This window comes from Emydura macquarii, unplaced genomic scaffold, assembly GCF_026122565.2.
Source record: "Emydura macquarii macquarii isolate MOO-44397 ecotype Brisbane River unplaced genomic scaffold, CSIRO-AGI_Emac_v2 contig_1947, whole genome shotgun sequence".
Taxonomy (NCBI): domain Eukaryota; kingdom Metazoa; phylum Chordata; order Testudines; family Chelidae; genus Emydura; species Emydura macquarii.
In genome coordinates, this window is record NW_027132084.1 from 558,574 (window position 1) to 580,418 (window position 21,845).

General features: G+C 41.2%; 1 protein-coding gene across 2 annotated transcripts in view; it reads right to left on the reverse strand.

Annotated features, from left to right (window-relative positions):
- The window catches only part of AGO2 (argonaute RISC catalytic component 2), a 106,095-nt gene that overhangs the window by 61,718 nt on the left and 22,532 nt on the right, over positions 1-21,845 (reverse strand). Inside the window, exons 1-3 of one of the 2 annotated variants that reach the window (XM_067558320.1) lie at positions 5,856-5,983; positions 5,278-5,341; positions 2,429-2,549 (exon numbers count right to left, since the gene is read on the reverse strand). In XM_067558320.1, coding sequence (XP_067414421.1) covers positions 2,429-2,533 — 105 coding nt within the window. In that variant the 5' untranslated portion in view covers positions 2,534-2,549; positions 5,278-5,341; positions 5,856-5,983. Of the gene's footprint in view, positions 1-2,428; positions 2,550-5,277; positions 5,342-5,855; positions 6,052-21,845 lie in introns of those variants that run through there. The other variant, XM_067558319.1, reaches the window with a different exon arrangement.

Genomic DNA, 21,845 nt, shown 5'->3' on the forward strand with positions numbered 1-21,845 from the left:
TCCAGCCAGCCCCCTAATCATTTTTGTTGCCCCGCTGGACTCTCTCCAAGTTGTCCACGTCCCTTTTGTAGTGGGGGGCCCAAAACTGGACACAATACTCCAAATGCGACCTCAACAATGCTGAAGAGGGGAATAATCACTTCCCTCAATCTGCTGGCAATGCTCCTACTAATGCAGCCCAATATGCTATTAGCCTTCTTGGCAATCAGGGCACACTGCTGGTTCATATCCAGCTTATCCACTGTAACCCCCAGGTCCTTTTCTGCGGAACTGCTGCCTAGCTCGTCGGTCCCCAGTCTGTAGCAGTGCATGGGATTCTTCTGTCCTAAGTGGAGGACTCTGCACTTGTCTCTGTTGAACCTCATCAGATTTATTTTGGCCCAGTCCTCCAATTTGTCTAGATTCCTCTGTATCCTATCCCTACCTTCCAGGGTATCTACCACTCCCCCTAGCTTAGTGTCATCTGCAAACTTGCTGAGGGTGCAATCTACCCCATCCTCCAGATCATTAATGAAGATGTTGAAGAAAATCGGCCCCAGGACTGACCTCTGGGGCACTCCTCTTGTTACTGGCTGCCAGCTAAACATTGAGCCATTGATGATCTAGCCAGCTCTCTATCCATTTTATAGTCCATTCATCCAACCTATACTACTTTAACTTGCTGATAAGAACACTGTGGGAGACTGTATCAAAAGCTTTGCTAAAGTCAAGGTATACCACATGTCCACTGCTTTCCCCACATCCACAGAGCCAGTCACCTCTTCATAGAAGGCAATGAGGTTGGTCAGGCAAGACTTTCCCTTGGTGAATCCATGTTGACTGTTCCTGATCACCTTCCTCTCTTCCAAGTGCCTTAAAATGGATTCCTTGAGGACTTGCTCCATGATTTTTCCAGGGACTGCGGTGAAGCTCACCAGTCTGTAGTTCCCTGGATCCTCTTTCTTCCCTTTCTTGAAGATGGGCACTATATTTGTCTTTTTCAATCAGGGACCCCACCAATTGCCACGAGCTTTCAAAGATAATAGCCAATGGCTCTGAAATCACATCAGCCAACTCCCTCAGCACTCTCAGATGCATTGCATCTGGCCCCATGGACTTGTGTATGTACAATCTTTCTAAATAGTCCTGAACCTGTTCCTTCAGAACTGAGGAATGTTCACCTCTTAATCCTCTGGCATTTGCAGAGGCTCAGTTGGACGCTAGTAGTAAGGTGCATGAGGAGAGAGTGGCCTTGGTCTATAGACTGCTTCAAGCTTTTCCTCCTGGGGTTGGAGTATAAATCCCCAGGGAAAGCAGAGTCGATCTTGAGTCCTTTACAAAATGTATAGGTTAAATTCAATACTGAGGTTACATTTAAAATAACAAAAAGTAAGGAACTCAGAGATTCTACACCAACATTAGCTTATCCACCATACACATATTTTATTTGTTTTTCTGGTTTAATACATTTCTATGTGTCACAGAATGTACACCAAAAAATATACAAGTTGGACAATATTGCTGTTGTAAATTAACTTCTGCAGTATAGGCTTCAATAGGAATTGCCAAACTCATGAAGACCGCTTTAGAAGTTAGAATTGCATTTGCTGAGACTACTTTATATTAGGGATTCTTGCTTGAGTTAAATTCTGTAGGAACACAGGAGAAAATCTCTCAAGTAAACCAATATAAAAATTTAAGCAAAGAATTTGAGAGTGTCTTTTGGTCTCTGAGAAACTTAAATCCTCAATTCATAGTTGTCTTAGATATTAAGTTTGTGGTTAATTAACAATTGTTTGATAAGATGGGGCACGGTCCAATCTTTTCTCTAGCATACCCATTTGACACCATAAAGTACTAGGTATTTGCATAACAGCAATGACTAGAGGTCTGATTGTGCTGGGCATGGTACAAACACATTGTAAGAGGCAATGGGAGGCAGTGTGGTCTAGGGTATAGAACACTAGACTGGTGCTCAAGAAGCCCCAAGTTCTAGTCCTAACTCTGCCACTGATACGCTGTGTGATCTTGAGCAACTCACTTATCTCTCCTAAGTTCTATTTCCCTTCTCACTTCTTGTCCATTTAGATCGTAAGCAACCTCTTCAGGGTCTCTCACTAAGTATTTGTACAGTGCCTAGCACAATGAAGCTCTAATGTTAGTTGGGGCCTCTGAGTGCTACTATAATGGAAGTAACTAATTATAAGGTAATCCCTACCCTGAAGAGTTTGCATTCTAAGTAGACAAGTATAATAATATTATGAACTCAGACCACAGATACAGGGTGTTATTTTATCAGGACTTTGTGTCAGAATGCCCTAATCAGAGTAGTCTTTGTCTAGTGATTTTTCCAAGTATAAAATTACTTGGTACCTGAAAGGCTTGAAGTCACAATGTGAGATGCTGTTATATGACAAACTCTGGCTAGAAAATTATTTTTAAAACTTACTTTATCCCTCCCAATAGGAAGTGGCATAGCTGTATAAAGGTTTTTTCTTCCATCAAATACTGGTTTACGATCCCCAAAGATCTGTGTTTTAAAGTGCTGGACCATATGCTCAACTATTTCTCTGAAAATATAAAGAAAATTAAATTATCAAAAAGAGAACTATCATATAATTTGAACAGAGTATCGAAAGAATCCTAATATGTTTATGTAAGCAAGAGAAAACAAAAATACTGGCTATTACATGAAGGGGTTGTCAACTGCACAGCATTAAAGACCACATTCATTTAATCATCTGAGAAGACAAGAGAATTATATTTTATGCGAACAATTTCATAGAACAAATTGTTTCCTTTTCTTGGGACTATTAAATTTGGTCCTGGTTTCTCGCTGGAAAGTTTACAGCCCCAGTGCTTTACCTTCCATTTATTCTATGGGATAGCTCCATAGCTCCCATCTGGAGAATCAGAGTGACAGGCTGGGCAGCAGAAGAGCATGGGGAAAGAAGGAACTTAGGAGAGGAATAGATGGTCCAAAGATGTGGAGGCTATGCACAATGCATAAACCAAAATCCTCTGCATTACACTCAAATAATCTTGACTCTGACCTTGTACTTTTTCATTTAACAATAAAACAGAGTTTACCCGTTTGTATTAGGTACACAGATATTTTTACAATCCTGAAGGGTCACCAGTCTCTGCCAGCAACCCCTCCCCCCACTGTAACCAGACAGAAGGAGTCCTTGCTGATCTGCCGTTCCCCCTGGCTGCAGCAGGGAAACCACATGTGTCCTGTAGCCCCATGTGCTCCATCTGGGTTCCTGGGCAGTGGCTCCCTTCAGCAGGGACCCCAGCAGGTAGGGACCAGTTTGCTCTCCATTCCCTCTGGTTCCATCAGGAACCCTGAGCATCTATGGACCCAGTGGAGCACTTTGCCATACTCTCTGCTATAGCCAGGGGGAGGGTAGCGCTGATCTCCCATCCCCTTGGCTGCAGCAAGCAGCCTGCACTGGTCTTGTAGCCCCGCAGCACCGCCCTCCTTTTGCGTCCTTAGGCAGCGGCTCCCTTCTGCAGCCAGCAGAAGGGGAGCGGCATGCCACTTTCAAAGACCCCGCGGGCCACTTTGGCCCATGGGCCAGGGGTTGGGAACCACTAAATTAAAGTGTGTTTGGAAATATAGGTTGTGCATTAGAGTATGATAGTTTGCAAATGAGTTTGTAGTGGAATATGTAGCCTGTTGGAAATCTTAGATGCCCAAGATCGTAGGCTTAAACCTCCTGAAGCACATCACTAGGGCTGCAAACATTATAAAGCATTTCACTGAAATCTATGAGGCACCTCATCCTGAAAATCTAGTTAACCTTGGAGGTACATACTACAGTGGTAAGTGCCAGTACAGAACACTAAGACAGAAGTCTGAGTGTGTTAAATGAGCGTGAAGTATGAATATTGCCTTAATTAGTGATTTCCTTGACATTTTCCCTGATGTTTGATCTCCTCCATAACAGCCAATAAAACCTCACTCACTAACTTCAGCATCAAGCCTATAACTTCTGAGTGAGCTATATTGTTTTAGAAAGATAACCACTTTGATTCCTCTCTTATCTCCTCCAAAGAGATCCTCTTGGATTTAAATACTTCAATGAGAATCCACTACATCACTACGTCAACTATTCCGATGGCTAATCGCACTCACTATTAAAATGTTTATGTTAAACCTTATGAATTCTTTACCTTAAGCTTCCAATGATATTCTGCAATGGTGTTCATGGGATTTGGGGTTAAGCCGTCTTAACTATAAGCAAATTAATTTTTGTGTTTGAAGTTGAAGTAAAAAATTCACACTTCACTTGGTTTGTAAATCAATTTGTTTTCTTCCCATATTGCACTGAGAAAACAGATATAACATGGAACTATGAAAAGTACATATAGGAGCTTCATTTTCTGTAAATGGTTTCTATTCATCCAAGTTCTCACAATGGCCTCCATCACCATACCATGATGATTACTGAGCAGTTAAGGGAGACCTAGGCAAACCCATGTTGAAAATTTTATTGGTAAGCAACTGCCGTGAACATGATTTGCCTTGATTTGCACTGACATGGTCACCATTACAGCAGTTAATAAGACTCTTCATAATATTTAAACAAAACTCAACTAAGATTTTTTTCAAGCACTTTCCCACACTGATGCAACTCCACTGAAATCAATAGGGTCGCATTAGTGGAACAACAGAAATTGGCCCAATGGAATTATTACAGTGATGATCTTGGCCCTTTATGTTTGTTTTTAAGTTAAATCCAATTTTAAAAACTGTTTTTAAAAAATTACATTTAAAAATAATCCAACAGAGTTGGACGGTGCAGTATAGAACAGCTATTTGTATTCCATCTATGTTAAATATTGTCTTATTAGTATGACCAATGGGCCCTGATTTGTTACTTTGAGTAAGTTTCATGCAATTCTACTGCTACTGTATAACTACACTCTGCCAGCATGACTCTTTTCTTCTTCTTCAATAAACTGTATTTTAGCCAATACATACACAGCACTCAATTCTAACCCCCCTCACCACCCAGCCCAGTGGCAGAGATCTATAGATGAAGTGCTTACAATTTCCAGTATTAGTGCCAAATTTTGCTCTCAGTTTCACCATTGTAACCCCACTGTTCTTCAAGACAATGGGGTCACTAGGACATGAATGAGGGAGAATGTTTGCTAAAATTTGGGAACTAATCTCTTGTTTTCCTTGCTATGTGCGAAATTGATCCATATCTTTTTGACCTGGCTATCTGTATTCATTCACATATCTTCCATTAATATAGAAGATGATGATGGAGGGTAATTTCTTACCTGTTATAATTTAGTTTCTCCAAAGTCCTCTTATACCAGCACAGACAAATGGGTATACTTCCCCCTGTCAGTAGGTGAAGACAGGAAAACAAGTTGTTGGTAATATCACCTCCCCTTTTAAGGGGCTTGCTAGCTGACTCCACTTAGTTATGAACTAAGCAGTAAACAACAATGGTCAAATTCACAGCTTGTGTAAATTGGCATAACTCCATTTAAACTAATGGAGTTGTGCCTGCCTATGCCACCAGTAATTTTAGATCAAAGGCTGAAAACTTCACTCAAAATAAACTGCCACCAGCACAAGAGACAGGTGGGATTTCTGGGTTGGTATAGGAAGACTTGGAGAAACCAAACTAACAGAAATAATGCTTGCTGATGGATATCACAAAGCAGGAAGTATTCAAATGGGAAGGTATTAACACATCTGAGGAACAAGGATATCCATGTCCCCAAGAAACCTTGCTGAAAGCTGGTACAGGACCCAAGCTTCTAAAAGTTTCTTTTTTTTTTTTTTAAAGTGTAAATGAAGAAAAACCATATAAATAAAACTGAGGAAAAGCAAAGCATAATGATATTACCGATTAACTCTTCTAGGGCATTTCTCTGGCTTTATATCCAATTCATAATGGTAGATATCAATTTTAGGAATGTCCATTTCAAAGAAATTGGCCTGTAGTTTGATTGTTCTTCCAGAAGTACCAAAATCTGGTCGAGGAGGAGGTTTAAAGGCATATCCCTGTATTGGTGGTGGCAATGGTGGAGGAGATGCAAGCACTGAAAGAAATAAAAAAGCACAAGTAAAATATCACAAAGATTAGCCACATCAGATACATGCAGTGAGAAGAGTAACACATACAAGCTTCAATACCATTTTATAAATGCATTTGTCAATCTAGTCTTCACCCCTTGCTTGTCTTTAAATAGTGAGTTAACAGATGAAAACCTATGCCCTGGGCTGGGAGCCAGCAGACCTTGACTCACCTGTTCCCCAAGTGATGTTAACTACTTTGTATACTTCACAACCCCTTTTATTGAGCAAGGCCACAAGAAGTAGGTTAGCATTCTGTCCTTTTATAGATGAGTTAATGCAGGATCTGGGAAGCTGAACAAGAACATCTTTAGGAGCTAGGACTAGAACCCAGTTTTCTTATATGGAAGAGCTAAGTCTCATTATTTAGCCACAATGCTCCTCACAAATTTCAAGGTCGTCTTTGCTAAGTCTTTGAGCTTGACTTCATTATTTGCAAAATGGAACTACTCCCACATACCCACCTTTGAGACCTATACTTGGCTGAGAATTATGTAAATTTAAAGCAACACTGAAAAATAGCATGCACGAGTTCTAACTCTCAGTTTTCTGCTCTAGTCACCACACCAGGGAACCTGGAACAGAACCCAGGAATTCAGATTCCTAGCATTTTACTACTATATGGCATATAGCTGTGTAATGAACTGCCATATGGATGCCACCCTCCCCCTCAAGTAGCTAATGTACATAGAAAATAACAGCCTACTACTACTATACATTAAGGGAGTTACTCTTTTAGCTCACATGGTATCTGTCTGTGCTGTGAATCTGACGGTTCCAAGTTTCAACCCCAGTGACCACCTTTGCAGAAGACTGTTACAGTTGTATGTGGGACTTTTTTTAAACCTAGGAAATTCCATTTAAAAAACTACATTAAAAATATAGTAATTAAAGTTGCAAATCTAAGGGCTCAAAACACTCAGGAAATGCCAGAATTAAGATTTTCGGTACAGACTTCTAATGTGACATTGGACACATCACTTAAACCCAAATTTTTAAAAGGGGAGTTAGGCAGAGTGCTGAGTGTAGCAATGCCTAAATATCTTTAAAAAACTGGACTTCAAAGAAATCTTTTCAAGAGGTAGCCATTGTATGCTCCTCATTTTCTGGGTGTCAGCTCTAAGACACAAAAGACCTAATTTTTAGAAGTACAGAACAGAACTCCTACTCCTACTCGAGTTAGTGTAAATTGAGGGTACTCGGCACCACTGAAAAAAAGTTAGGCCACAAGTGCCTCTGACACTGAGGACCCAAAATTTGCAAATTCTGGCCTTAAACTGTATCTCAGCTCCTCAACTATAAAAGGGGAATGACAGTATTTTCCTACTTCAGGCTTGTTGTGACAAATTCATTAATGTTTGAGACACCAGACACTATGGTGATGAACCCAATACAAAAGCAAAAGAGGATTTTTTCTATTTTAATTTATTTAAGTGCAGCTTTTGAGTGGTATGTAGTAAATAAGGAATGAGGCTATATATTCAGTGATGAGGATAAAAAGAAATACTGAATAGTTGCCTTTTGCACTGAATGAAGCAGAGGTTTTTCTGTGCAAAGATATGTGGCCATGTAATTAAGGTTTCATAATGAATGCATATGGAGGGGCATAATTAAGGTGACAGAAGCACAGAAAGCAGAATTCCTCACCCAATATTTTGATAACTTATTGTTTAATGGATCAGAAATAACTTCCATTTTTACTGTGGCATAAAAATGAAGACTGAAGAAAAAAATAAGACAGGTGATTGCTCAAATAAGATAAAGACTGTTTATCAAAGAGCAGTTGGAGCCTGGGAAGCAGCTAGGCTGTATTTTTATTATGTCAAAATAGATACAAATGGTTTAGCTTTATCACCAACAGATGAGAATTAAAACTTTTCTTTTGGAAAAAAAAGATTTATTTAAAGCAACTTTTTTAGACTATTGCTTTAAATTAAGAATTCAAAAATCAACCATCCTTTGCAAAATGCAGTACAATAATCCAGTCTGGACTTGCCAGGAAACCCATCCCTAAGAGAGTCATAATTTAAGTATTAAAATTAAGTAAACATTGATTACTGTTTTTACTGGCGACAGTATACTGGCACCTGATTAATTTTATTTATTGTTTATTATGAAAAACACAGGGGAAAAATTGACCTTTCTACAAGAATTCATCCAGTCTACAGATATCAAAAGATTCACACTTATCAGTATCAAAGTGCTATAGTTTCTGTGAAAAAGGGATCTAAAGGAAATGAGACACTAGAAAAACATTAGTTACATGTCCCATTCAAAAAGTCACAGCAAACCTCAAATGACATTGTTCCACAAAAAACTTCTATAGAAAAATTGAACAACACACAAATTACAATCAACCTTTAGGAATTCTGCTCTAACCGAAAAGGCAGACTTTATGTAGATCTTTTTCCACCCTGATTAAAATTGAAATCCTGATGCACCCTTAACTGTTGTGACACCACCACTCCATCAGAATACTGTTGCACAATTTTAAAGTCAGGAGTAGAGTTAGTGGAACACGGTGGAGTCGTTTGACCAAGAGGTTTCCAATATACAATGCCCCACAATAGGAGCTTTTTTTAAATCTTCAAAAAGTCTAAAATCCACATGCATACGGAGATTAGTACACCCTGACACAATAGCTGAGCGGTGTGAACGCATCCATTCATCGTATTCAGTGTTCTCCTTTTTTCCCCCATTCAAAAATCAACCTTAGTCCCCTGAAGTGGAATACCCATTTTCAAGACAATCTCATACATTAAATTTATTTCTTTAAACCCAGAAAAGACAGAGCTGTTTCACCTTAATTCCTTATTTCCTGGTTTTCAGATGTTTAAATAATGGTGGTCTTGGAGGTTCTGAAATGGTGAGAGTCACATGTGGTCATCTGTAACTGCACTAACTATGTTTTTTGGCAATAAATTACTGCAAATTCGGTGTTTAGATACTACCTTAGTTCAGTTAGGAAGGTTCCAAACTAATTTATCTAAGACCTTGTCTACACAGGAAAATTTATCCGAATAATTATTGTGGCAGATATGGCAATTTCCTCTAACATCCTGGACAAATCTTATTGAATTAAGTTAAACCTTACTGAATTAAATAGAAGTATTTTAGGAGTTCATTTAATTAAAAATGCAAATGCTGATGTATTATTGTGGAATTGTACACAACTTCTTTTAGGGGGGGATGTTATGAATTTCAAATAACTTTTTTAAAGCAAGATCAAATCTTCAGTTGAGTAGGTTTCCTAGGAAATACTTGGGAGGAAGAGAATACAAATTACCCACCTCTGGACTCATCCTTTTGAAGCTATGCCCCAAGAAAAAAACCATTGTCTGCTTTCATCTGTTAGATGAGAACAGATCAAAGGCCTGGTCTACAGTAGGAAATTCGGTTGGTATGGTTATGTCACTCAGAGGTGAAAAACCCACATCCCTGATCGATGCAGTTAAACCAGCCTAAACCAGGGGCAGACAATGCTATGTGGAAAGGAGAATTCTCCTATTGACATAGATGCTGTCTCTCAGGGAGGTTTAGTACTTACGTTGATGGAAGAAACTCTCCCATTAACATATGAAGTCTTAACTGAAGCAGTGTAGCTGTGGTAGCGGTTTATGTGTAGACAAGCCCCGGGACTCACATTGGATAAAGAAGGAACTCTCAGATTTGTGGCCATTCTTCTTCTGAACTAACTGCAATTATGAACTTGTGACAACAGAAAAACCCCTTGCTGGGGTTTGAAGAACTGTTCACCAGCCAGAGCCCTTGTTGGAGTCAGTGGGTGATATCTGTTACGCTTATTAAGCATGTGGGTTGATTCTTTTATTTTTTTTAATACGTTTTCTCTTTACTACTTTTACCTCAAAAAAAATAAGAACATAAGATTGGCCAGACTGGGTCACACCAATGGTCCCTCTAGCCCAGTATCCTGTTGTCTGACAGTGGCCAGGCCCCGATGCTCCACAGGGAATGAACATAATAGGTCAATTATCAAGTAATCCATCCCTTATTGTCCAGTCCAAGTTTCTGACAGTTAGAGGTTAAGGGACACCAAGAACATAGGGTGGCATCCCTGACCATCTTGACTAATAGCCATTGATGGACCTATCCTCTGTGAACTTATCTGATTTGTTTTTGAACCAATAAAATACTTCTTGCCTTCACAACTTTTCCTGGCAAAGTGTTCCACAGGTTGATTATGTGCTATGTGAAGAATACTTCCTTATGTTTGTTTTAAACCGGCTGTCTATCAATTTAATTGGGTGACCCTTGGTTCTTGTTTCATGTGAAGGGGTAAATAACACTTCCTTATTCACTTTCTCCACACCAGTCATGATTTTATAGACTTCTATCATATTCCCTCTTAGTCATTTCTTTTCCAAGATGAAAAGTCCCAGTCTTTTTAATCTCTCCACACATGGAAGCAGTTTCTTCACCCCTAATCATTTTTGTGGCCTTCTCTGCATCTTTTCCAATAATAAAATAGCTTTTTTGATATGGAACGACCAGAACTGCACACAGTATTCAGGATGTGGGCATACCATGGATTTATATACTGGTATTATAGTATTTTCTGTCTTATTATTTATCCACTTCCTAATGGTTCCTAACATTGTTAGGTTTTTTGACTGCCACTGCACATCTAGAAGATGTTTTCAGAAAACCATCCACAAGGACTCCAACTCCTCTTTGAGTGGCAATAGCTAATTTAGTCACCATCATTTTGTATGTATGTATAGTTAGAATTATGTTTTCCAACATGCATTACTTTGCCTTTATTGACACTGAATTTCAGGTGCCATTTTTGATACGCAGTCATGCAGTTTTGTTAGATCCCTTTGTAACTCTTGCAAGCAGCTTTGGACTTAACTATCTTGGGTACTTTTTGATCATCTACAAACTTTGCCACCCTTTCAGATTATTCACGAATATGTTGAACAGCACTGGTCCCAGTACAGATTCTTGAGGGATCCCTCTATTTATCACTTTACACTGACAACTGACCATTCATTCCTATCCTTTATTTTCTATCTTTTAAGCAGTTACTCATCAATAAGGGGAAGTTCCCTCTTAGCCCTCTGCCTGACTTTGGTGAGGGGACATTGCCAAAACCTATCGGAAAGTCCAAGTACACTATGTTCACTGAGTCATCTTTGTCTACATTTCTTGACCACCTCAAAGAATTCTAATAGATTTGTAAAGGGAAGATATGCTTTAAAGCTGTGCTGACTCTCCCTGACATATTGTGTTCACCTATGTGGCTGATAATTCTTCACTATAGTTTCAGCCAATTTGCCTGGTATTCAAGATAGGCTTAGCAGCCTGTAATTGCCAGGATCGCCTCAGGAGCCTTTTTTTAAAATTTGGCTTCACATTAGCTATCTGCTAGTCATCCGGTAAAGACAATGATTTAAGCAACAGTCACATACCACAGTTAGTAGCTCAGCAATTTCATATTTGAGTTCCTTCAAAATCCTTGGGTCAGTGGTACCCAAAATTTTTCTGTTGCCCCTCCATCCCCACCCCAGGAGCCATGATCAGGAGCCAGGGCCAGAAGCCCCACAGTTTGGAGACCATTGCCTTGGGTGAATACCATTTGGTCTTGGTGACTTATCGTTTTTAATTTATCAATCTGTTCTAATACCTCCTCAATCTAGGACAGTTCCTCAGATCTGTCACCTAAAAAGAACGGCTCGGGTGCAGAAATATCCCTCACACCCACTGCAGTGAAGATGGATGCAAAGAATTAATTCAGCTTCTCCGCAACAGCCTTATCTTCCTTGAGTGCTCCTTTAGTACCTCAATTCACCAGTGGCCCCACTGATTGTTTGGCAGGCTTCCTGCTTCTGATATACTTTTTAAAAAATTGCTGTTAATTTCTGCCTTTTGCTAATTGCTCTTCAAATTCTTTTTTGACTTGCCTAATGACTAAGGATAAGATTATGGCACAGTGGTCACAGAATCCTTGACTTCCTGCGACCTCCGTAGCATTTGCTATTCCAGCTCTGGGAAGGGGGAGCCAAGAGCTGTATGCGGGCAGCTCTCTGCCCCCATGGCCAGGGGGAAGGAGGCACCCAGAGCTCTGAGCAACAGCCAGCAGCAGAGGACCCTTGGGGCGTCCCCGGAGTTTCCTGCCCCATGGGTAATGGGGGTTCCCAGGACCTCACAGCCCCCATGGGTGGCAGGGAGCCCCTGGAGCTCAGAGCTGCCACAGGCAGCCCTTTTAGCTTGGAGCTGCTGCAGGCAGCAGGGAGGGGGCTGGAGTTCTGAGCTGCCACAGGGGGTGGGGGCCTCCACAGCTCCAAGCTACAGCAGGGGGTGGGAGGCCCCCCACATCTCTGAGACACCACAGCTGGCAGGGGGGGCCCCACAGACCCAGAGCTCCCACATCCTGCTGCTCTTATCCCCTCCGCCCCCCATCAGCCGCATTTCATCATAGATAGTTATTTTTAGTAAAAGTCAGGGAGAGGTCATGGCTTCTGTGAATTTTTGTTTATTGCCTATGACCTCTCCCTGACTTTTACAATTTATGTTCCTTTCTATTTTCCTCACTAGGATTTGACTTCCTATTTCTAAAATGTCTTTTTGCCTCTAAACCCCTCTTTTTACTTTGTTGTTTAGCCATGGTGGTATATTTTGGTTCGCTTACTGTATTTATTTATTTAGGGGATACATATAACTTAAGCTTCTCTTATCATGTTTTTTAGAAGTTTCCATGCAGTTTGCAGGCAGTTCACTCTTGTGACTTCCTTTTAATTTTCATTTAACTGGCCTCCTAATTTTGTGTAGTTCCCCTTTTTGAAGTTAAACGCTCCTGTGGTGGGTGTCTTTGGTATTCCCTCCACTCCCCGGACAAGCATGTTACATTTAATTATATTATGGTCACTATTACCGAGCAGTTCAGCTATATTCACCTGTTGGCTCAGATCTTGTGCACCATTTAGGACTAAATCAATAATTTTCTCTCCCCTGCTGCTTTCCAGGACTAACTGCTCCAAGAAGCAGTCAGTAATGGTGTCTAGAAATTTTTATCTCTGCATCTCATCCTGAGGTGACATATACACAGTCAATACAGGGATAGTTAAATCCCCCATTATTGAGTTTTCTGTTTTTGAAACCCCTCTAATCTCCCTGAACATTTCATGATCACTATCACCATCCTGGTCAGGAGTATATTCCTACTGCTATAATATTATTTAAGCATGGAATTTCTATCCATAGAGATTCTTTGGTACTGTTTGATTCAGTTAAGATTTTCACTATATTGGTCACTATTCTTTCTTTCACATATACTGCCATTTGCCTCCCTCCACCAGTGCGACCTACTCTGCCATTCCTATATATTTTGTACTCTAGCATTATCCTGTCCCACTGATTATCAAATTTCTGTGATGCTTATTATATCAATACCCTCATTTAATATCAGGCACTCAAGTTCACCCTTGTTAGACTTCTTTCATTTGTATACAAGCACTTATAACATTTGTCAATATTTAATCTGCCTTCATGTGATGTAATTGAATGGGACTCTTTCATTTGACTCTTTCGCTTCATTTCCTACCTGTATGTTATATCCTAGGAAAAAGAAGAGGACAGAAGTTGATAGAGTATGCCCATTAATAAATCCTCCCCAAGGGACATGCCTTTCCAAACCGTGTGCTCCTCCACATCTGTCAGCTTTCCCCCAGCTCTTAGTATAAAAAACTCCTCTTTGACCTTTTTAATTGCACATGCCAGCAATCTGGTTCCATTTTGGTTTAGGTGGAGCCCATCTTTCAGTTTAGGCTCCTCCTTTCGCAAAATGTTCCCCAGTTCCTAATAAAACTAAATCCCTCCTCTCAACACCATCGTCTCATCCACACATTGAGACACTGCAGCTCTGCCTTTCTAACTGACACTGTGCATGGAACTGGAAGCATTTCACAGAATCTTACCATGAAGGTCCTGGACTTTAATTTCTTACCTAGAAGCCTAGATTTGGCCTCCAGGATGACTCTCCTACCTTTCCTTATGTTATTGGTACCTATGTGTACCACGACTACCGGCTTCTCCACAGCACTGCGCATAAGTCTGTGTAGATGTCTTGAGAGATCCACAATCTTTGCACTTGGCAGGCAATTCACCAGGAGGTTCTCCCAGTCAGCACAAATGCAACTATTGATATGCCTAGTAACTGACTCTCCCATTACTATTACTGTCTCTTCCTAATAACAAGGGTCCCTCTCTCCTAGAAAGGTATCCTCAATGTGAGAGGATATCATGACATCATGTGGAAAAGAGGGTCCTAACTATGGGAATGTTTCCCTCTGCTCCAGCTTGATGTTCTCTTTCCTCAAGGTTTCCATCCTCTTCAACAGCACAGAGGCTGTCAGACTGGGGGTTGGACCACTCTACTGTGTCCTGGAAAGTCTCATCTATGAACCTCCTTGTCTCCCTTAGCCTCGGCAGTTCAGCCACTCTGGTCTCCAGAGCCTGTATTCAGTCTCTGAGGGCCATGAGCTGCTTGCACCAAGTGCACACATATACCCACAAAGTAGGTAATTATAAATGTGCTGTTTTAGAAAAAGCTGTGTGGTAACTAATAACTGTGGCATTTACCCTCTTGATAGCCTTTGAAGAGAAAGCAAAGCAGCAGAGCAGGCCTACTTAGGCAGTCTCACTTTGCTAGGGAATTCAGAGTGTACACAGGGAACTGTGCAGTCTGGGTACACCAGTCAGAAGGGAGAGAGATGCACATCTCCACCCAAGAGAGGTGACGGCTAGAGAGCTGGAAACCTAAGAGTGGGTGCCTTTGCTGACTCCTAACAGGGGAAAACACAGATGCAGCTGTCTTAAACTCAGGATTATCTCAGGATAATTATGTTGGTAAATTTCCCAGTGTAGACAAGCCATCACTTGCATTTAATAGTCAGATGATATTTATTTAACTCCTAAAGGAAATTTTAGAGTTTGGTTAGCAAAATCTGCGTCAGAAAGTTGGGTTACTTAGTGATCTTATGAAGGAGTATTTTAATGTCCAAATTTTATATCCTGGGAAGAAACAGTTTTAGGAACCTTCAAAATAAAGTTTCTTTTTGCAGTGAAAGATCTTGATATCTGGACTGTATTAATTTTCTCAGCAAACAGAGCAGACATCTCCTCTGGATCATTAGTATGGGTGTCTCCATACACATGCAGAAATATCTAAGGTGTGGCAGCCTCTTTCAGTGTAGTTTCAGCAAAGGAGTCTTTTAAGCTGGTGCAGCTACAAAATATCTCTAGCAGGGTTCTTTTCATACTTAGTTCTGAAGTTTAATTCTTGCTTATTTGAGATAAATAGAAGGGAACTAAAACAGTTGCCTAGACTGCTATAGAAGAACTTGGAGAAACTAAACTAAGGACATGTTACCTACACCTCCTTTTTCTAGTTTAGACGTTTAAAAAAATACACCTTTTAACCTAGTCTAGACACGCTTAATAAGTTACCCCAACTTCAAATCTTTAAAAAAAAAAAAAAAAAAAAAAGGCTCAATTTCATTCCAGTAAGCAGATCTTTATCTCACTAACCTTTCTATAATATTTGAAACAGACTTTTTCTTGCTCCCAGCTTGCTAACAGATCAAATCCATGGGTAGATTATTTCATATGCTAATCAAGGTAGGATGACAACCAATAAGAATCTTATCTTAGCACCTTCAGCCAGTGAGGTTCTCCCTTTTCTCTGCCTCTCTTCACAGTCTTCCTTTCACCTCAGCTGCTTCCCCTTACAAGCCAAACTCCCTGTCCACTCAACTAGCGCAATCCACTCCTCCTGGACTAAAGGGGGAGGAGACGAGACTTAGAGGGCAAACTATGAAGAGCGGTCACCTGGCCCACTCCAGGCACACCCTGAGCATACTATCTGGACAGGACTGTATTGGTTGATGCAGCTTTCAGATGGCAAGTGCTTAAGGGAGTTCTTCCCTTGCAGTCTTAGGTCTGTTTTGTCTCAACTGAAGAATGGGGAAAATTGTTCTACCTCTTTCATTGGTCAGGTTGAGTCAGTGTTCTTCACTCCCCACCCATTCATTGCCTACTCTCCTTCTTAACTGCCAATCCTGTCACAACTTTATCAATTCATTTGCCATGTTGGGTTAGGTCACTGCTAGATGACTATTACGGTGCAGTGATGAGTCACACCCAACAAAAATAGATCTCTTATCTGTTAATTATGCTCTGTGGTGTGATGAAACCTGGGCAGACACCCTGGATTGGTCACCACCTGATTGAGTGACAGATATGGACAACATACCCATGTTCTCCACTGGTGAGAAACCTGAGATTACTTCAAGTAATACTGGGAAAATGCACTTAGATTAAAACTGAACTTTTTGTTCCAAAACTCAGTGATGAGTCCAACATAGTAGTTCTCCAGTTTCATTCTGTGGAATGCTTCATAAGAGTTTATGAGACTGTATGTCCATCTCTCTTCCTAGCACCTCACACCCTCATAGACTGGTTCTCAAAATGTTTCATTAGATACAAGGAAAGGCTCCATTTCTTAAGATTAATTGGCCAACTCAATATCAACACTGGATATCTGACAGTGATTTTTGATATCACCCCCTTCCAGACCATTAAAAAAACATAGCTGCTAAAAAATCATCCCTGATCATTTTTCTCATCAGTTTAATTTCTCCATTGGCTTTTTATTTTCCACCACATCAAGTTTAAGCTTCTTGACTTCACCTTTAAGGCACCTTACATTGTCTTCTCTACTTATCTGCGCCTGCATCTTAAATTTCATCCCTTCATTGCACCAGTGATGAAAGCCACAACCACCACTTGTTCACATTTCCTGCAAGAATCTTCATGTACTCTTCCACCTTGTCCTACATGCAACACCTTTCCCATAAATGGGCTACACCCTCTTCCTTCAAATCTTTCCTCATTTCTACCATGATTCCTACAGAAAACCATCGAACAGTAGACAAGGGGCTGGGAATTACTGATATTTATACAGAGGTAATTTAAATGTTAAAGGATTCAGACCATCAAGCTACGAACACAGGAAATCTATGAAAACCAATTATTTTTAATTTGTCTTCCTTCCTTCTATCCAGCACTTCTCTCCTATTGGTTTGTTTGCTGAATCTTGTTTAAAGCCCAATAGTAAACTCTTTGGGGGTAAGGAGCTTCCTTTACTATGCATAGTGCCTAGCCCAAAGGAGCACCAATTTTTATTGGGACTTTGGAATGCTAATGCAACACAAATAAGTAAATGTGTCTGGGTAACTTCGTAATCCCACAGAACACATGTAAGTGAACCAGAAGATAATTTATACATCTTTAAAACAGGTTCAAATTGATGTCTTTGTCTTACACCACTCTGAGTCTTAGTGGCTGCTGCTTAGCAGAGTATGCCTTATCTTTGATAGAATGTTGCAGGTCCATTTCCTATCTTTCTCTACCAGTTCTTAACGGAAGACCAATGCTACAAAACACCATGCTGTACTTCTTAGAGAACAGTTTTAAAATACCCAGGCCCGTGAAGTTTAATGAAGTAAAGGGTTTTGTTAAATGCCATTTTCTTGTGGAAAATTTTTGCCTGACATTTTATACAAGCAGTATTTTACTATCTAAGACGATTTATTATATTTCCTGTTTTCAAAGTAGTTAAGAGAGAGATTTGCCACGGTTTTTCATGTGAATTTCTCTTTCTGAAGTACCCTTTACATTTTAAATCTTAGAATTTCTCCTTACTGGTGCCAGAGAGATTAATCAACTCTCCACATCTACCACATACTTGCATCCATCTGTGTGATAGAACTGAAAGAGGATAATAAATCCTTACAAGGTTTACCTCACTTTTAAGCTATCTTAATTATTCCATCTCCATATGAGAAATTAATTCCTTTGCAGGATTCCAGTATTTCACCAATTACAACTGTGTTGTTTGGTAGCGTATACCAAATTTTATAAACTGAAGTTAGATAAACTAAGCTCTCTTTTATCACTTGGTAAAAGTTTGAGGCATTTCGTTAGCACATGTCCTCATCCCTAACAAAATGGAGTTTGAAGGAATGTTATTGAGAAGGCAGCTGTTCAATTCTAGGTATATTCTGATACCAAAAACATTCTGGATAGTTTTCAGTTTTCCTTTTGAGTCCAGAATGCACTAGACAGGGTTAAGAACATTCTGCTGTTTTTAAAATCTGTGTCAGCTGGCCATTTTGGATCTCTCAGCAGTCTCTGATATAATGAATTGTAAATTGTTGCTTTAGTAATTAATAGATGTTTTTATTTGGGGAACTGTTCCCCCTTGTAGCTCCAGTGTTACCTACAACACAGGAGCCCTATAAAATCATGAATGGTAGGGAGAAAGTGAATAAGGAATGGATATTTCTCTCTTCACATAATATAGGGACCAGGGGCCACCCAAAGAAATTAATAGGCAACCGCTTTAAAATGAACAAAAATACTTCTTCACACAACACACAGTCAACCTGTAGAACTCGTTGCCAGGGGGCTGTTGTGAAGGCCAAAAGTACAAATGGGTAAAAAAAAAGAATTAGATATGTTCATGGAGGATAGGTCCATCAGTGACTATTAGCCAAAGCTAATAAAAAGCTAAAGATGCAACCCCATGCTCTGGGTGTCCCTAAGCCTCTGACTGCCAGATGCTGGGACTGGACCACATGGGATGGATCACACACATTTCCCAGTCCCTCACAGTATCCCATGCACTTCACGCTTAAAGACTAATTTCATAACGAAAGCTGGAGTTACACTCAGCTGCGAGTCAAAACCACAAGACTGTTCCTCATTGTCATGTTCCATTTAACAGGAGAAAACACAAATTTTTGGTCATTCAACTTGAGTCTTTGAAATAAAGTGAGTCTTTATTTGTGACATATGTACATCGCCCAGTACTAACATTGACACGCAGTGATTATAGGCAGGAATATTTGCTCACTGCAGTTAGTGCTCAGGAAGCAAGTTCTACATGGGTAATTCAAGGCAGCAAGTAAACCTTGCCTGGCCAAATGCATCACATAAAAGACACATTACAGGAAATCATTGTGAAAATGCTCCTTCAAAACCTCTCTGATTCGAAGAGCCTCCCACTGTGCCTCTCTGATTGCCCTTGTACCTGGCTGCTCAAAATCAGCAGCCAGCCGATCAGCCTCAGCAGTCTACCGCTGGAGAAACTTTTCCCCCTTCACTTCACAAATATCAGGAGGGTACAGCAGGCTGCAATGACCATTGGAATATTTTCCTCACTGAGGTCTAACCGGCTAAAAAGACACCGCCAGTGCCCTTTTAATCAGCCAAAGGTACATTCAATGCCCTGTTCTTGCTCCTTGCTGCTGTCTAAGGTTCCCAGTGTAAGGCTTAATGAGCCACGGGAGCATCCCAAGGATCACTATGGGCATTTCCACATCACCCATTTGAATCTTCTGATCTGGAAAAAAGTCCCAGCGTGCAGCTTGTTATACAATCCAGTGTCCCTAAAGATGCATGCAACATTCACCTTCCCTGACCACCCCACATTGATGTCAGTGAAATGGCCCTGGTGATCCACCAACGCCTGCAAGACCATGGAAAAGTAGTCCTTTTGGTTCATATATTCCGTCACAAGATGGTCAGGTGCCAAAATTAGAATATGCGTTCCATCTATCACCCCACTGCAGATAGGGAATCCCATTGCCTCAAAGCCATCAGTTATTTCCTGCACATTACTGAGAGTCACAGTCCTTCGTAGCAGGAGGCAATTAATGGCCCTGCACACTTGCATCACCACAATCCCCACATGGACTTTTCAACTCCCAACTGATTTGCGACTGACCAATACCAGTCTGGAGTTGCCAGCTTCCAAACAGTGATCACCACTTGCTTTTTCACAGTGAGGGCAGTTCTCATTCTGGTGTCTTTGCACCACAGTGCTGGAACAAGCTCACACACAGTTCTAGGAAGGTGAATTTGTGCATCCAAAAGTTCTGCAGCCACGCTTCTCATCCTATGCATGCATATGATGCAATCCTGCCACTCAGTTTACCGAGCCCAGTAACAACGGTCCACCATGGCAAGCCGTTGCATGAATGCCAGCAGCAACCTTGAATTATTGCTTTCCATGGCAGACAGCAGGGCAGGCATCACCAATTCACTCTCTATGGTGTTCATAAGGCTCATCACAAGACTGGTTAGCAGCTCAGGATCCATGCTGTCAGGTAGAGTTGGCAGGTGCAGAGCTTACAAGGGAGGTTCAAAAATGGTGTGAAACGAAGTAGGAAGTGCATTGAATGATGAGACGGAAAGAACTGAATCACGTGATGGTGAGCACAACCCCATGATGCACTGCATCCATTCCCAGAGCTCCAAGCGGCAGAAGATGACAAAGGGTGGCAAGTTGCATAGTGGGATAGGTACCCATGATGCAACACTTTCTCTGTTGTTGCAACAGCAATGACTGTGGACACACTCTGCCGACACAAAGAGCGTTGTGTGGATGTGCTCCATCAATGTTCTTAAAGTGATTTGATTACTGACATAACTGAAGTTGACTTAACTCTGTAGTGTAGACATGGCCTTAGCCTGTTTATCATCTCTGGCCATAATAGTTCATTCACTTTTTTCTGTACTTCAACAATAATCCTTTTTGGGGGGGTTAAGGCCCAGTTTTTTAAAGGTATAGGTATTGCACACAGTGGAGCAATGCTTAGCTGACTTCGGAGTCTAAGGCCATGTTTACACCACACAATTTTGTCGACAAAAAGATACTAGGGGTGTCCACTTCAGTGCTCCTCCCACCCATGTAACTCTCCTGCTACGATGACATAATAAAACCACCACAACAAGAGGCATAAAGCTTTTTGCGACAAGGTTAGAGGGATGCAGTATCAATGTAGACACTGTGCTTGCTTATTTTGCCCTAAGTGGCCTCCAGGAGATGTCCAGCAATGCCTGTCATGACCACTCTGGGTCACCATTTTGAACTCTGCCGCCCTGCGGCCAGGTACACCTTCCCCATTTAAAGTCTCAGAAATTTTTTAAATTCCTTGTTTGCTTCACGTGGAAAGTTCACAGAGAATCTTTCCAGCTGACCATGCCGATTCCTGCAGCAAACAAGCTCCCGACTGGAGTACACCGAAGTTGTTGGATCTGCTGGGTCTGTGCAGTCATAGAATCATAGAAGATTAGAGATGGAAGGGACCTCAAGAGGTCATCTAGTCCAAGCCCCTGCTCAAAGCAGGACCAACCCCACCTAAATCATCCCAACCAGGACTTTGTCAAACTGGGCCTTTAAAATCTATAAGCATGGAGATTCCACCACCTCCCTAGGTAACCCATTCCAGTTGCAGCTCCACTCCAGCCATAGGGACTTTGATACCTACCAGCCGATTGCTTGTGACAGAGAAGGGGCATGAAAGGGACATGCAGCAGTGCCATGCTAAAAACAAGGCCATGAGGCGGGTGTACCAGAAGGCAAGGGAGCCAATCGTCATTCTGCTGCGCTACTGAAGGTATGCCACTTCTACAAGGAGCTGCACGCCATCCTAAGCAGCGACCCAACCTCTACTCACAAGAGGCTCATGACACTTCGGGGGAACTGGAGGCAGTGGCCAACAGAGTCAACCCTGAGGATGAAGTGGTGGATGAGGAAGTGGGACATGCAACAGGGTCGTCCGCTGACAGGGCAAGACAGGACCTCTTTTTGACTCCAGAGGGGTTTAGCCAGTCCCAGCACACTGGCTCTGGTGCACCTGATGCAGGAGAGGAGAGCTCCAGTAAGTATTCA